Source organism: Aulonocara sp. 'chitande type north' Nkhata Bay, linkage group LG13 (assembly GCF_057382095.1).
Source record: "Aulonocara sp. 'chitande type north' Nkhata Bay isolate Kocher_YH1m ecotype deep benthic linkage group LG13, A_spYH_male_GT1.1, whole genome shotgun sequence".
Classification (NCBI taxonomy): Eukaryota; Metazoa; Chordata; class Actinopteri; order Cichliformes; family Cichlidae; genus Aulonocara; species Aulonocara sp. 'chitande type north' Nkhata Bay.
This window is the reverse complement of record NC_141356.1, coordinates 24,615,369-24,633,651: the sequence shown is the minus strand read 5'-3', so window position 1 is coordinate 24,633,651 and position 18,283 is coordinate 24,615,369. Positions and strand designations below refer to the sequence as shown.

At 39.8% G+C, this 18,283-nt stretch overlaps 1 protein-coding gene across 1 annotated transcript in view; it reads right to left on the bottom strand.

The window, feature by feature from the left end:
• The window catches only part of lrmda (leucine rich melanocyte differentiation associated), a 210,934-nt gene extending 192,996 nt beyond the window's left edge, over window positions 1-17,938 (bottom strand). The window contains exons 1-2 of the mRNA XM_086259345.1: window positions 17,713-17,938; window positions 17,070-17,170 (exon numbers count right to left, since the gene is read on the bottom strand). Of these exons, the coding sequence (XP_086115471.1) occupies window positions 17,070-17,170; window positions 17,713-17,754 (143 nt within the window). The 5' untranslated portion in view covers window positions 17,755-17,938. The remainder of the gene's footprint in view (window positions 1-17,069; window positions 17,171-17,712) is intronic.
• Between the last annotated feature and the right edge of the window lie 345 nt (window positions 17,939-18,283).

Here is an 18,283-nt window from a genome sequence, read left to right as displayed (position 1 = left end):
ACTCTGAATATATAAAAAAAAGGAAAATAAAAAAAAGAAGTAACATATTTAGGCCGTTACAAAATGTAACAATCAAAGGCAAAGGCTTAAGTATACACACTGTTCCAACACTTCATTGCTTCACCACCATCTGTGGAGTCTCAATGTCCACCTGTGTTTGGACAAGTTCATAAGTCAAGAGATATGAACGGCATCCTCTCCCCTCAACCATCCCCAGTAGACAAAAATAAGCCGGCTTTGATATGAAACACACGCCCGCCTAGTTCATACATTTACAGTTTCTGACACAGAGAGGAAAGCAAGATTTCATATCATTTATTTAACTGAAGAAATATGGTAATCATCCTTATAATTGTCCCCCACTCCGATACACATTTTCTAGACAAATACAGTAAGCAGGCCAAAAACCCAGAGATAATCTATTCAGCCAATGTGGTTTGTTATTTTGGAAATAATGTATTGCATAAGCACTAAAAACCGATTCACTAGAAACTAACAAGATTTCTTCCCCTCACCTAAGGTGTAGCAAACGCGCACGCATGCATACCATGTGAATGTGCATGCATAGGTTCACACGCGCACGCCTAAAGAATTCAATTTGGAAACCATCATTGGAGCGCAGAGGAGACCTGGAAAGTCATATTGCTATAATGCTCAGATTATCAATCATCCTGACATTTTATTGGCTTTATCACTGTACATACCATTAAAATGATGTCTGGCCCAGATTGTCAGGGGGCAAACATTAAACAGGCCAGGATTAAAATGCAGATCCCAAACACCTTTCCCTCAGCAGCTGAAATTGCCCAGGACTAGGAAGCTGACTTTGGATGTGCTGTCAGAGGAGACATCACATCAACACAGAGCTGGGCTGACGAGTAGATAGATAGTGTCACACTCAGGAAATGCAGAGGCTTCCCTCTATTTATCACACGCCGTAGTCAGTCAATGCGCTAAAAGAGTGATAACAAATGAGGGGAAGAAACATCTATTAATCTCCCCTTGCACTCCTAATCAGGCATCGTTGGCAAACCCCCCTTTGCACGAGAATGGCATGCAGCTAGCCTACCGCTCATGAAGCTCAACACTTGTGCTATTAAAAGTAATTTTGGTGGCTCTGAAGCAGCGAGGAAAGCAAATATCCATATTTCAAAAGATCTTGACAGTTAAAAGGTTGTTAATGGGCATTTAAATGCTAGTGCTGCTGCCAAGCTGGCAATGAGAGCCATAAAGCAAAAGAAATGTCTCCTCTCTCTCAAAACCTTTAATCAAAGCCATGTAGAGCAAACACACAACTCTGCTCTGTGTACAGAAAAAGGAATGTTTTTCCAAAATGTCTTATTTTACTTTCCCTCAGAACTTCGTGTAGACATCAAATGGGAATTGCCATTAGTTTTTTGTCTTTATCAACACGTGGGTGGTTTACCATAAGAGCTCTGTGGTTACAGCAAAACTGATATTTAAAAAAAAGAATCTATATCTTTCTGAGAAGCAATTCAGAGAAATGTTTTGCGTTTGTCACAGTTTGGGAAGTTATTTTTTTAATTTCTGCCAGAGGAACTTTGGCCTGGAAAAAAATCAGCAAAGTTTTAAGATATGTTAATGTGCCCGGAAAATGCAACGCACTCGGCAGCCTGGATAAAAATGTGGCATTCAAAAAATTTCGACAAACAAGGGATTTTTGCCTCGCCTCCAAATCTGTCTTAGCTGTCTCGCTTTTGGAGGAGTTTTTTGACATGAAGCTCGAATGTCCCTTGCAAACACGTCTGACACTGCGAATAAAAAGGTTGAAATAATAAAGTGAATGAAAACAAATGAGAGACTATGCACTGCTGGTATTTGGATAACTAACTCTCCACAAGCCTACACTACAATCACAGCACAATGGGAGAAGCAGTGAGTGACAGTCACCATTTTACATGGACTTAAGTAACCAGTTTACTGTCAGCTCTCAGTCCCCCATCTTTATTAATGTAAAAGAAGCAGTTTTAGCTGTAAAACATTACATCCTTCTGTGCAAACGGGATTAATGGAAGCGTTAGAAACCACATTTTAGACTAATAGGCACTAAAGGTCCAAATAAGCAGCCTACAGGATATCTTGTGTTAAAAGAGAGTTACGGCAACTGATATATTTTCAGTTTGTTTGTTGTGATCGTCATATGATACAAAAGTGGCCCAGCTGCTTCTATCACAAGAGATTTTATTTACTGCCATTTAATAGGCTTACATGGTGTGGTAGTAGCAGAGGAACAGCTGCAAATGTCTCTTACCCATCATCATAGGTCTTATGTTTGTCTGGGAGAAATCTATTCAACGTGAACATGGCCAGGTTGAGTTGATATTCCAACATGTGACAATATTTAAGGTTTTTATATTTTACTGATACGTATCAGAAAAATGTAAAAGCAGCATGTAAAGTGGATGTACTGTACTGAGTCGCTGTTCAATTCTTTATATTTTGCTAAATGGGAGAGAGATGCAGTGATTTTTAAAAAAAAAAAACATCTGCAAACATAAATGGTACACAGTACATCAGGTGAAAACAGAGATTGTATAGTTCTAACAAGCCTGTAAGTTAATATTTGGTCTGATGATCTTTATTGTTCTACACAGCCTGAACTCTATTAGGCAGCTTTCTTGTGATTTCGTTAAGTAGTCTTCAGAAATAGTTCTCCAACCGTCTTAAAAGACATTTAACGCTCTTTTTTGGGTGTTGGCTGCCTTTTATTCTACCTGTCATACATACATTACCGTCCACACACTGATGACAATTTGAGCCAACTTTTTCAAATTTGATGTTATCCCTCCATAAGACTTGTTACAACTGATCTTCATCCCAGTTCTTGGGTAATTTGGTATGCCTCAGCCTCCACCAATTTCCACTACACACCATGCTGAGATATGTCAAGTTTTCAAGTTTGAGAATCACCTTGCGGGTGCAGAAATACTATTTTATTTCTGTAAAACTGTTATCTGACATGTTTTGGAAATTCATCTAAAAAAAGGGGGAATGTGGGATGTGTTTGTTTTACAGGCTGCTAATAACAAGGTGCCTAAAGATACAATTAAAAATGGGTTCTTTGGTATATGTAGCCACAACACTGGTTCATCCCTTGAGTTTTTATGCCTGAAATGCTTGGGTGATTCATAGGTCAGTGTCAAATAGTTTACCAAACAAGCAAACAAAAAAGCATTCCTCTGAAAATGCAGCCAGTATCCAAAGAAAAACTTCAGAAAGACTTTTAGAAAGCCTGGGGAACTAATGCTCTTGACCACATTAAATGAAATACAAGACAGTCTGGCTCCTTGGAAGCAAAATTAAAAAAAATGGGGGATGAATCAAGACATTTGTGTATGGACTGACATAAATAAAAGTTGTAGTGATACATTAAGATCCTTATATTTAGTTTATAAGATTGAATGCTTTACTCCGTTTTAAATAGGAAGGAAATCCAAATGGTCAAACCCAAACGTCTCGTGATAACACACAAGGATTTCTGTGTTCGTCACATCCTTTCAAGTGGCATCTTCACCATAGCCACAGTCCGCTCACAAAGGCTCCACTTCATGAATTCAATCCCAGAGCAAACTATGTTTAGGTCAGACGTCGTAGATGCTTAAAACATTTGCTGAGTGACTTCACTACCACGAAGAAAGCGCACAGCATATCTGATCACTTTATCTATGTCTAAGATAATTGCAGCATATAGTTTGGATCATGAGGTAGCCTCCCTAATCGACTGCTACACTGTAAACGGAAATAAAAGCCAGCCTGTGTGTGAACTCTACAGATGAACAGACGCAGGTCCTCCTGTACAGGGACTTTGAAGCCTGTCACAAAAGGCACGAGACGGCAGTGTTCATCTCATTAATCTCCCACTAGAGGAAATGAATAGACTGACTGGGCTCGACATTTTTTTGTTCTATCATAAAGAGAAACACAAAATAGCTTGGAATGAAGCGCCACACATTATGAAAGCTATTATCTTCAGCTGCCAGTCTCCGTGTGTGTGTGTGTGTGTGTGTGTGTGGGAGAGAGAGAGAGAAAGCTGGTAAGCCAAAACTAATAGGCAGAAAGAGAGGTGGAAAAAAAAAGTAGGGGACTGGGTCAGATCATCTCTCTCTCCTCCAATTACTGACAGGCAGTTGAGAATATGAAATGAGACTGAGGAATGAGAAATATTCATATCGTCTCTGAATGGTATTAAACCCTGACAGAGAAAAAGAAAATGAATGGTGGTTTCAATTTTTTACTATGGATCAAATCTGACAAGATATTAAAGTGATCTCAAATCACAGACTGTCTGTATCATTGCCAAGACAAAATAGGATGTTCTCATTTTGGGTCATAAGAAAAGATTTATTACTAGAAAGACACAAATTGACATTTTCAGAATGACTACTTCAATCCCTTCCCTTCATCAAATTATCAGGCAAACAGTCAAGGCTGATGTTTACAGCGAGACTCCACTGGCACCAATCCTCAGCCACCAAACCAGTGAAAATAGCAAACACGACATAACTCAAACTACTTGACATGCTCTGCAGTCACTCAGCGCAAACCAAATCCCTTCAAAACCTTGTTGACTGCAGGATACCCAACCACCGCGCACATCTATCATCACAGTTTCCCAGAAGGCCATTGTAACACAGACATATACTATTGTGTGTTTGTGTTATAGAACCATCAGCCAAAACATAAAAACCAATGACATGTTATGAGAATTACAAAGCAAAGTCTTCTTCTGGGTTACTTTGGGTCCTAACATTTACATCTGCTATCCAGCTAAACACTGTTGCAGACTAGCTAGCGCACCCTACCATTGTAATGGTGCCTCCTAAAAGCAGAGCCACAAATTCTACTCAACTCCCCACATCCCAATCTGATCCACTACGCAGGGAATGTGCTGCAACAAGCCTAATTACCAAAGGAAAACCAAAGGACCCAAAGGATACGTTGCCAAAGTCCTGTGTTGTGCCAGAACACCCCCAGAGGAACTGCGCCCACGCCCTGACAGGTAAGAGTTACCATACGAAATACTAAGGGAGTTGGTGTCGTGTTATTACTTTGTGTACTTACATAAATCTTTTTAATAGTTTTATAGCTTTTATTATTTTTATTATTATTACCTTAATCAAAAACATCTAGCTCAGGCTGCAAATATGGATTTTTTTTTTTTTTTAAATGTATACTAACTTTTTGACAGCACGAGTTCTCTCCATGCATCTCCATATCTGCTTTCTGTTAAAATAATTCACCAAAAAAACCACACACTTGCATCACTAGCACCCCAAGAGAAAGTTGGTCATACAAGCCTTTTTTATCGCTTCCGGATATTCTTTTAAATTCTGGCTACCTCGAGCATCCTCCACTGGCTTTACCACTTCAAAAACACACCTCATGAAAAAATCAGGAGGCCTGTCTGACATGTGTCCCCGTGCCCTGATGGCATGCCTACACCAAAGACCAGCATTGATTTTCTGTAACGTGGGGTCGGATTAGCCCTCTACAGGGATTAGCTGCCTGTGCAGGGCCTCAGGGTTCGCTATAAAACTAATAATTAATTTAAACAGCCAGGCCTATAGAAGGATACACTCACTACACATTCCCAGAATGAGGGGGTTAGCAGGAGTGGCAGAGTGTGTGGCATTCTCTGGAAGGAACAGCTGTGTGTGTGTCTCTCTCTAATATATATATACATACATATATACATATACATATATATATATATATATATATACATATATACATACATACATACATATATATATATATATATATATATATATATATATATATATATATATATATATATATATATATATATATATATATATATATATGCTGTATGCTGAACTTGGTTCAAACTTCAACCTGACCACCTGTTATCCATGTATAAAACTGAAACAGATAATGTGCAGTGTTAGATGTTAGATGTATTTATTTTATTTATTTGACCTGATTTTTAGCCACCATGCAATATTCCACTCTACTTTACTGCTACCAGACATTTAAAAATATCAAACTGTATCTTTTGTATCATGTATGCTTATATTAAAGTGATATTTCTATATACCTTGTATAGTGTACATTTTGTGCTGTTGTTCAATGGCATTATTGTTATCTTATCTTCAGCAGGTGTCTCTATATGAAAAAAGATGTGCAGGATATGCATATGATATGTTCCCAAGCAAGCTAATACAAAAAAAATACACCATAATAAAGAGGTCCTTTGTATTGTCATGTTTTTGCCTTTTATTTGTCACTTTTTGTTTCTTTTTGTTACTGACTAATCTCAGTTTAAGAGACCTTTTAATTGTAAACCAAAGTGTCCTTTTGCAGCAGGAATCACATGCATTAAAAATAAACTAATCTATCATTTTAAACAAGGAAATAGCTTCAACTTTTATTACTTATTATTACTCTTGAATTAGAAGTGAAAGTTAAAGGAACTATAAAAAAGAAACACCATATTTTTTCATCTTAAATCACTGACACCGTGATCTGAATTTTGCTTTCATTTGAATAATTCACATTGCTGCATGCTCTTTTAGTCTGACACTGTGGCATAATTTCTTGTGTTTCCTTGCACAAAAAGAGACAATTTATGATCAACCAACCAATCTTCTCTTGAAAGAAACAATGAAAACAACCATCTTCCTTTTAAATATAAAAACTTAACATTTATAAAGCACCGAGCAGCACGGCAGTTTTGTGCAAAATGCAGAATTTGCAGCCAGAAGCTGCAGTCTTAACACTAATATTGTCATAAAATATTGACAAAACAATGTTCCATGCACATGTTTAAGATATCCAAAACACCGACCCTACAGCTGCATGAATAAAACTGCCCAAGGAAGGATTTGTGTTTTACTCGAAGCGAAACAAAAACAATGAAAACCATCACAAGTAGAAGCATTTCACTGCAGCTCCCTGTTATCATCCCCCTCCTTCAGCCGAGCTGCCAATAAGGGTTTCCATAGTCAGAAAAGGTAAAGGGATTTCTCCTACTCTTCCACAGACTTTGATCTGACTGACACACAAACGGCCCTCAGATCACAAGTCTATAGACCCTGTTGGGCCTCTCTGCCTGGTCTGCTTGTACATGTGCACTTTGTCCCTGTGAGGATTCCTTACCCTCCTCCCATTTCCCTTCGTCTCTCCTTTATACCTTCTTCCTCCTCCTCTGCCTCCTTCTTCTCCTACTCATCCTCTGCTGTTTGGTGTTTTGAAACATCTGAGTACAGACATGTTCTGAGCTTTAGAGGACCCAGGGGTCCGGGATCCAGACAGAGGGAGAAAATAAAGAAACTCTACAGTGCCCCCAGTACAAAAGCTATCTCCCCATTACCAGTGGGGATAAACTCTTAAACATCACCAAACGTCTGGACAGACAGAGGAGATCAGAAGACTGTTTGGTCTGTTGTTCACATAATCATACTGTCAGCTAATAGTGCAGTCAGCAGCTTGCAGTGGAACCAGTGTGATGGGAGTCATTGCATTTATCCTTATGGATAAACAATGTTTTAAGAGGGAAAACAGAGAATAAGGATACTGTACTACGCAGCCTGCTGGCCCCAAAATGTAAGGGTTTCTCCTTGTAGTTTTCCAGCACAGACATGTCAGCAGCATGGACATGAAACATGCCGTCACTGTTTCTTATCTCAATATATCCCTGGGTGGAAAAGTGAGGCAACAGCTTACTGATGTCTTGCAGCCTGCCTGACCATTAAAACATATTTCCATGCTGATGGATGTCAGATGTAACCTTAAAAGAACCATAGCTTTCCCTTGATTTCTGAACCCAGTCCCAGCTACAGTTTTCTAAACTTATTCTTCATGCTTCACAAATGGAACGAGCACAAAGAGGAAGGGGAGAACAAGAGCGCAGCCGAGCGAGAGCGCAGGGACCGTTATCTCGGAAAAATCTTCCCGTCCGACCAAGTTCTTGGGATGGCAGCTTGGAAGGACTGTCGGTGGTTTTTAAAAGTGAAAGCTGTGAAAGATGCGAGTACGTTTATCTAAAATGGATACAGGAAATGAGATACAGCTGTGCTGAGAATGTGACACAGCTGTCCACGGCCAGGGACGGTTTAAGTGTTTTGCGGGAGTGAAGGAAAAGGTCTCACCCGCAAAGCCGGTTCTGCAACTGCAGAACAAGCAAATAAGGCATAGTTTATCACACCAGGAGTGGTGAACTGCGATTAAACTGGACTCAAATTATAGGGGTTATAAGATTAATCCCTCGTCTTCGCCAATATGCAAGATCAGACTGTTAGTAATCGCGAGGCCTTTGAGAGCTGCCATCTCCGCCAACAGCCTCCAACTGCATTTTATGGTCACAGGATTTATTCATCTACTGACAACATTTATCACGCAGCCCTCTTAAAAAATCATCCCCTAAAATTCAAATCACGGCAAAAACTGCCATCATCCTCTAAAATCTTGGCATGGATACAGCCATGTATCTGTCTTCACTTTACACCCCTGGGCCTTCTAGGAAAGACTGTGGGAGATTGAAAGCCATGAAGCGACCAAAACTGCCTAGGCCATACCAAAGGAAGCTCCTTTGTTCATCATCCAAAACAGGCTCCAAACCGTTTTCCCCCCCCCCTTACTTTTTCTCTTTTCCACATCTGGGATTCAGCCAAGGGAAGTAGAAGTATGGCTCTCCCTGCTCTGCTTTAATATGTTCCATGCCTTCCAGTTGCTTACATCATCAATCTGGGAGATAGCTAAATGTGATGGGATGAACATAAACAGTGCCTGAGTTATGTCTTTAAAGAGACACAGGTCATGTCTCAAGTAGTGTGATTTTCCATTTTTTAGAAGAAAGCAAAGCACACATGGAGAGATCCTAACTGTTGGAGGCTATCCTAAATGACTTGTACATGTGTTATGTACTATAAAACATATGTCACTGAGGGAGAAGACTCAAGAAAAGGAATCAGCTTTACATTATCAAAATTCCCCCGTATCATCAACTTCAAGCAGCGAGCTTGTTATTGACAGCCAAATGCCAGTCCTAATCATCTTCCTTTTAATGCTCGCTTAAAAATGCACACCCTCATGTCAAAACCTGAATACGCATTAACTCTCCCCAAACGGTCTACTTACTAAACATGTCACTAATGAATTATACATCTGACTTTTTCCCCTCTCTCATATTTACACGGTGTTTCGGCAGAATTTGTGTAGCAGCTGTAAAGTATTTAATAAGTGTTTAAATATGTAGGAGTCAAGATCTTAGCCGGTGCATGCACTTTACAGCGGATGTTTACACAATATCAAAAGACTCTGCTATGCCTATCAAAATGACTAAGACATACGGGTAGTTTGTTTTTCACTTGCCAAAGTAGAAAAGGGAGCATGTCCACTTGGGCCCCATCAGTTTAAATCATAAAGATCCATCACTTTGCACTCTGCTAAAACACTAAGGAAACATATTGTGGATTTTAAGACCCTTTTTATTCAGCCAGACTGTGTACTAAAACTAATTGGATTTCTGTCAATGGAAAAAATATATCCCATGGATAGCTTTGAACTCAATAGCTTTGACCATCCAACTTGCCACATGCCAAGCACCAGGGAGGAAAATTAAATCAGTGGTCAACATAAAATATTAAAATAGCATGGTATCGAATTTTTGAAAAATGATGTCAGGGTGGCTCATTATAGCCAGCAAGGCAGTGAATTAAGCTATATTTAGTGGGTGATAATTGAAATCATAGCTGTAGTCATTAGCACTGACAGGTTTCTAAATAATACCCAATAAATCCCATCTTTTTAGTAAGTTCCCCATGACAGCTGGCAGTGCTGAAAAATATAAAGTAAAGAAACAGAATATCTTTTCCTTTCTTTCCTCTCACCCTCCCTCCCTCCCTGCCCCCAATCCCAAGACTTCTCTCCCTCTCTCTCCTTCCCTCTTAGAGCCAATAAAATGTCAGCTTTTATACTCCTCCTCCAAAGTGTTGGCTAGATGTCAGCAGGCCCTTCTAAAGCCCTGCCACTGCAAGCTGAAGGCCTGTAAATCTCTGCATCAGTGGCACGCCATCCGTCTTGGGATATACAATAAAAAATGTGACGCAGTCATAAAAGGAATGGCATCACTGCCCAGTGTATATAATGTGAACAAAAGGAACATAAAGATGTTCCCTTCAATTCAGAATCCTTAAGCACAAGATGGTTTTAGATAGAAGGAATGCACTGAAAGGCTGACGGCAGCTCCTGACACTGATGGTTCTGTCTGTCTTTTGTTGTGTTTTAACAATGAGATAAAGATTTACTGTATACTATATATCCTGTACCCAGGATAAAGGAACTGTCCAGCTGTAAGCTGATTGACTAGCTACTCAGCTGTGTTACACCAGAGCCACTGCAGCCCAGATTTTTTGTAGGCACTACCCGGCCGAGCTGTAAGTGATAACAAATGTCTGGATCAGTCAGATCAGACATTAAATGGTCTTTATCCTGCCAACTCCCTAGTACAAAGTTTGTGTAATGTCAGTTGGAGCACATGTGATCATTGTCTGCAGAATTCACACTAAATAGCCGGGTGATATGCATCCTGTCGTCTGCACGCTCCACCTGGGAACCACCCCACACCTAAATCAATCGGGGTAGCAGGAACGCTACAACTTTGTTGTATACTACAGCAGAAGAAGGCCAGGAGCTAAGTCAGATTCTCTCGAACGCCTCAAGTGTGCACTGAGAGTGCAACGTGAGCAGAGCTGCATTTCCCTGTCGACACAAGAGGTGCAGCAGTGAACTGCAGTTTGAAACCAACTTTGTTTTGCAGTACTCAAAGCGAGATAAAAACAAATTAGACACAAACTCGTCCTAAGAGGATGTGGGGTTTTTTTTCTTTTTTGTTTTGTTTTGGGAGGAAGGGGGATTTCTAATGAACTAGGAGGTTTGCCAGTGGTTTATCTCCATGGTAATGCTCACGACTTCCTCAAAAAATGGATGGCACCAAAACAAACCACAACAACTTTTCAAAAGCCAGCAGGAAGGGTGACCTTTTATAAGGACTCCACAAAATATGAGAGAAGTACGTCACTCAAAGAATCCTGACATTTCAAGACATTTAAAAAAAAAAAACAAAAAACAAATATGAACAAGTGAGTTGTCCCACAATTGTCTCCAAAGAGCCAATCAGCAGTGCACAGTTGAGATTTGTGAGAGTTATGAGCATGTTGCAAGAAGTATATCTACTCTCTTTCAAAGTGAAGATGAAAGTCAGTGTAACTTAGCATTTTTCTTGACTTAAGTCTATCCAAAGTTTGAATTAGTATGGCATTTGTTCAGCGGCGTGTTGGTTTGAGCCAGGGACGATGATCATGTCACCACTGTGGATTGAGCCATTAGTGAAACCATAACGTTGTGTAATTTTCCTCATGCAAAGCATAACTTGCAGAGATAAAAGTTCTTTAAACCTTAATCATTTCAAATCTATCCAAAGGCATTATAATTAAGACCGTCCAAAATATAACCTCATGTAAAAGACTTAAGCGATAACGTACCAAACATATGACTTTGATAAAACTAATTGCCCACGACTTGTGTGCATTTCTCTACCCTGGCTTTCTGTTGGCATCATTTTAACTGTCCGTTAACAGAGAGAAAAGTGTTTGCAGCAATCACAACCTCAAATTGGTGAGATGGAGGAAAAAGACAAGCTATGTCATCCGGCGACTTTCCCAGGAGTAGTACATCATTTTAAAAAAATTCTAGTTTAAATTAGTACCAAAGAAGGATACGAAATATCAATGTCCTTCATATGAATAAGTTATTTCCTGCCAGACCGTGTCCTTTTCATCTATCCGGTTTAAATCTCTTTGCGCTGGGAGAGCTCTGCGTACTTTGTAATTTATGAGACATAGATCAGGTTATCCTAGAATATCGGCCTAAACAGGCCTGATGGATCAGATATGGAATATATTTCCTCAGCAGAACAGAGTACGCCACCACTATTACCAGGCACACACACACGCTGCTCCCAGTTAAGTGATTTGAGGACTTCATACTGCCAATGTTTCATATTCTCTCCTCCTAACTGACACTTTATCTGCATACCAGCATCTCTGCAGATTGAACACTTAGGCAAGACAATGACAGGCTCTCTTCCTGTTGTCACTTCTCATTCTGGGCCCAGTCTAATGCCTCTTACTGGGCTTCTGCCAATAACAGACCCCCTCATCCCTCCTCCCCAAACCATCAAACAACCAGAGTCTACCTATCGTGGATAGAAAAGGAACACTTGATGTCTGTGACACTCATTTGTCAATTAGAAGGCCCCTTCCAGTGTTGACATACAGCAACTTGAAAGACAGAGCGGTCCCTGTGATGAATTAAAAGAGACAGATGAGTGAGGCTTGAGCAGCGGAGTAATACTATAATGTTTCTTAGATATGAATATAAAACGACACAGTTGACAGGCCATACAAGGTTTTATTTCATTTCTCAGTGTACTAGGCCTCCCTACTTTGTCTTCTTTGTTCTCTTTTCATCAGACTACTTACATCTCATTTTGACAGCCGTGCGACATTTAGAGCACTTTCGTTTTAAAATGCAAGTTAGCATACTTGATTTGTCATTAAAATGCAAAACGCCTGCCATCACCAACATGGCCTGGGTGAGCACATACCCCCACAGACAGAGGCACACACATTGCATACATACACACACACACACACACACACATACAGTAGATGTGTGTGCCTAAGTCCAATATGGTCTTCCTATTCTTGAGAGCAGGCTGAATTTCAACTTTGGTGGATTTTATGTAGCAGATCGACTCCTGACATTAGACTTTTAAGTATACCAGAGAGTAATGTCAGTGTTTCAGATCATAGAGTGGGTCACAAGGGATATGAGCCCATGTAGGTTAACGACTGAATTAAAGATCTTTGTGGTAAGAAAATTTAGAGGTGGAGTGCTTGACTTTTACCTGTAAATTAACGTCCTTGACATTCAATGCTGTGCCTAATAAGTTCAAACGACGCTGACAAACACTTTCAGCAACAGGTTACATTCCTACATTGTTGCACAGATAGCAATCATTAAGTTAGTGGCTAGGGGCTATGGCTAATAATAATATAACATTAATCTGGGAGCTAACATTATCACTCCTGCTGGTCAGAATAATGCAGCCATTTAATGTCTGAGTCCAAGATTAAGTCAAAGAAAAGTCTACCATTCTCTCACAGAAATAGTGAGAGCATACGTTACCAACTCTATTTGATCAGCAATGGAAATATGGTGCCAAGTCACCAAAAGCACATCTAAAAATGTTGTTTATGTTTTTTTCCACTAACTAAGAGAATCCTAAAATATAACATAATATATTTGTAATTTTGTCCCTTTTTTATTGAGTATTTTCCTGAGTATCAGTGTCATATTTGAAATTCTGATATTGTGAAAACTGAGACTGACTGCAAGGAAAAATAGACATTGGTATCTTCTCATGCATGGAAAAATGTAAAAGTTGCAGTTTCATGTGACATTTACCAAATGTCTCTAGTATCTCCAATATTTAAAGGTATTTCAAAGAATCACTGTGATTGCACAACTTTAATCACTCTTGTTTGGAAATTTTGCTTCAATTTTAATTTTCATAATACAAGAAATTATTAAATTTTACAAGCTGGAGTGCATTACAGGATCTTCTCTCACCTAAACAACTGAAATGTTTCTGCGCGCCCACCTTTATCTGGCATATTTTACTTTACCAAACAAAAGCGGATTTATATAACAAATCTTTTACGGTATTTGGATAAATTTACCAAATAAGAGGACATCAATCTTTTTTTCTTTTCCACTTGTCTCCATAATTTTCTTTGGAACAACTTTGATCTTTTGCTCATACCGAGGCTCACACAAAGGATGCTTGCCTGTGGCTGGCTCGGAGCTCTGGAAAAACAAAGTAGCTTTATCTACTTTGTTTTTGTTAGCTTCTTTAAAATGTTCAGCTAGGCAAAGTTGAGTGAAGCATCTAGTTAGATTAGTTTTTACAATCTTCTTTGTACCTCACCCACAGTTTACTTTGGCAAACTTTGTGTCTTCACTCACAGTGAGGTGTTTCCAAGCTTATAATATTTAACTTGTCTGTGCCACCGTGCATGCATGAAACGAACCGGCTCATAATAGGATATACTGGAGGCTGAGTACCTGATCCAGGCTTAGAAGACTGAAAATGGACCAATTCAGTCAGTCAGTATATCTCTATACTTTGGTTTTAAAAATATATATATAACTAAATTGATAAAATAGGCTTACTGGAAAAAGTAGAGTTTTAAGATTTCACAACTGGCTGTTGATACCCAACTGGGATTTGTTTATCAGGATGGTTTGTCTGATTTCGGAAGACAAGTATCCCTGTTGTAATAGTGTTAGGATTCTTCCTGAGACTCAGAGACACATGTCCTCTTCAATCCTCGTGTGTCCAGGGTGATAACACTGCATGTAACAGTCACAGCAGGGAAATCGTGTCAACATAGCACATGCTCCTTCACAGCACTGTATACACAACTGACCTGGAACAAAGTGGACAACACAATACCAACCAAGCCCTTCCTGGGACAGAAATCTCACTGTGAGCCACAGTTCTCAACACATTGATGAGACAGGCTGACACTACAGCACACAGAGGGAGAGGTGTAGGTGTGACAGCCCACTACCATAATTTCATCCTGCCATTACCTGCCCAGCCACTCACAGTTATGCTCACAGAGACAGATGCGCAAACACTGCACCCAAGCAAACATCCACAAGCACACATACAAAATAACAAACATATGCGCTACACGCACACAAAACCACACAGGACTCAGTTAAAGCCAATGCCAGCACCTTGCTTCTCGTTGTGACTCATTGTCAGGTTGCTGGATGAGTGTTGTCAATTGAGCTGACAGAAATAAGCACATTAGCTACAACAAACTCTGGCAATGTCTCCCTCTAGATTTGAGTCAAGCAGCATGAAGAAGTGCACGATGCTGAAGGTAGTCCACTGAGTTTAACCAACATGTGCATTTGTTTACACCTGGTTTGCTTGAGCTGACATTGAAACAAGGTCACGGTGTCAATATTCACAAATGTCTCTGACGTATAAGAGCAGCAGAATTTCGAATGTTATCATTATGAGATAAATAACAGTGTTTACCTATCTGGTGTGCAGATGTCCTATATTATAAAGGTGAAAGTGTGCTTAGAAACTTTTACCAATAATATTGGTTATAACCTTGTCAAATTATTCAATGCATTGTACAGCAGCACAAAATATGACGCATCAGTGGTTTATTGTTTCTTGTATATCAAAACTGGGGAATGGGAAACGAACAGTGGGTGCTACAACTTTGTCACATGTTGACGTGTTTATCCAGTTTCTAATGTGGTCATGTGTGTTTATGGTGATACCAGAAGGAACTAATACTAGCATGTTGGCAATGCATACTTTCATCTTTTAATGTTCTGTTGTATTAATGTCATGTAATGTTGTTGGAATCAGCTTTAACACACTGTACAAACACTCATTTTCACAACAAGCATAAGAATGAACCAGAACCCAGAAATTGAGGAAAATAAAGCAGCTTTGAAAATAAAATCTAGCCAAATCTAAAGCTAAATCATTAGAATTAAGCATGGTATAAGATCACTTTTTCCACTACCAAACCATCAGTCAATATTGCACAGACATGAGCCCTAAATGGTTCAAGTATTGCTTGGCTTACTTCTGCACCACTTCTCTGTGCATACCACCCTTTGAAGTTTAGTAATGATATCTGACATCTGAGATTAGCTGAACTGAAAACCAATAATAAATTAGTCATTTCTGAGTCATAAATATTTCATTCTAAACATGAAGCTCTTAACGTGACAGCTTCAAGGGCAACTCACATAATGCCCGTCTTGATATCCCCAAAACCCACAGACATAAGAGTTGTTGCAGTCTCATGCCATAATGCTCCCTGTGAGAGATTACGTGCTTCCACTTCCTCTGAGGAAACGCCTAAAAACAATTGGTGTCAAACAGTGTATTCAGTACAATGCTTAGTCATGTGACAAGGTGTAATACTATATAGGACTTTTGCTAACTGGTTTAGGAACCTCACGTATGGTCATCTAATCAAAAAAATATTTATTGTGAGCAAAAAGGACACTTGGTATCATCTTGCCTACTGTTAGCTATTTAAAAACGTAAATGTTTCAAATTATCTGACTATATTTGAATGAAGAGCATGATAGGATACTGATGGTCAAGGTAATGAGAATGCAGCTACAAATCTTTGTTTTACCAGTTGCAGATGTTTAGACAAAACAAACAAAAGAAAAATGTGTGACAGGTTTCTGTATATCAGGCTTAGCCAAGGACCTAAAGATCTCTGTTTGCCCACCGTAGCAGATTTACAAGGACTGTGACTTACTCAACACCCTGTGCAAAGGTGAGCTCTGCACTGTGTGTGTAAATTCTGTGATAACAGATCATGGGCTTCCAAGAAACTCATGTTGGCCCATTCAGATATTCCTGAACCTTAAAAAAGATTTTTCAATTGAGGGGTTTTGCACTATATAAATCCATTTAAACTCCAAATACCCACTACAGACAACTGCCTCGAGACAACAATTTCTAAACAGAAAAGGGCCCAACTGAGATGGCTTCATGGCCTGACAGTCATGAAAGGGCTTCAGAAACAAAAGCACCTTATAACCATCATCTCTTTTCTTTTACTTGCCACATCAACTATGCTAGTCCTGCTGTTGAAATGGCAGCCCCCTCTGAAGCGGCTGCCATGAGGTGCTCCTTCATGTCCTGACAGAGGAATCTTTTCTTCTATTTGCCCCTGAATTAGCATGTCACATTTATCGATGATGCCTTTTATCCCGCCCCAGCGTGGCACCAGCCCAGTTCTAACACTCGTTCAGCTTTCTGATCTTCTGATGACACTGTGACCACCTGTAAACCCAGGGTACACATTCAGTTGCACCTGATGTGAAGACGCATGTCTCCCAGTAGCAGGCAGAGGAAGATGTAGGAAGATGTGCAGCTGATTACATGTTGCTAATCTTACCTGAGCTGATTAAAACTCAGATCCAGCCTTCGTGCAAACTGGCCATAGGTCTCTCCAAGGAACTCTGGAATTTCCTTACAGTCGTGCCCAATGTATGAAATCTTTGAAAATTAAAAGAGAGAGACATATAAAGACTGCATCTCTGACGGGGGAACAGACACATTTTTCATGATATCCCAACAACAACTTTTTAATTAAATCTGAATAACATACACAGCCTTATACTGCAACACTTGGCGAAACAGCTGGATAGGATGCCTCACTGTAAAGCCGGATGGTTTCTAAACTACACCTGTCTTTCTGTTTATGCGAAGGGATAACTAATCCTTTCCTCTGTATGCTTTTCACTTCTGCCCCTGTGAACTTACATTTCAACAAACCGCCTTGCACTGGGTACACTTTATTACATTACTTATTACGGAGTTTATTTTTGTCAGTGAAGCTGTAAAAGAAGCGAAAGTCACATCTGTAATGCTAGCTTCAGCGTGTCACGTGACTCCAGTGAAGTCGAGGAAACAAACACAGCAGCATAACTTCAGCGCTAGTAAATTATTTAGAGTGGGGCTTAAATAAAAAAAAAAAGTGCCACATTACACAAGCAGGGGACAAAGTCTGAGAGAAACACTCTCCTAAGCAAACTTACCTGAGTCCCATTCAATGCGACCAGCGACTCGTTGTTTGCCATATCTTTCTCGCCCACTGCTTTTACATCAACTATCCGAGTCACTGCACTTAAAAAAAATCCGCTTACGAAAGAAAGACGTTACGTTTTGCTTTACGTTAAGCGCTGGTGTTTGTGGGTGAAGACCGAGTGCTTTGGAGAACTAGTGGCGATTTCAAATTGACTTTACTGTTTCCGCGTGCCGTTTCAATCAGCTGACCTGCTGTTGTGCGGAAGCACGCGGTCGCTGTTGCTGATCAAACCTGAGTGCTGACTGTTTTCCTAATGACAACATTAGATTCAGACTGGATGTGTGCACGGCTCTCGGCTAAAATACTGAAACATTGTGGAAAAAGAAGTCCGGGTAGGTAGAACACCTGGTCTCAGTAAACCATACGGGGGAGAGGGGGCGTGGAGAGCCATACTGGTAATAAAACATACATATACACTAAAATAGAGATTAGATCAAACCTGAAGTAAAATCATTTTAATTGCCCATGTTAGTCTGAGAAGCTGCCTCTATTTAACCAGAGCGTTATGGCGGTTCTTTACT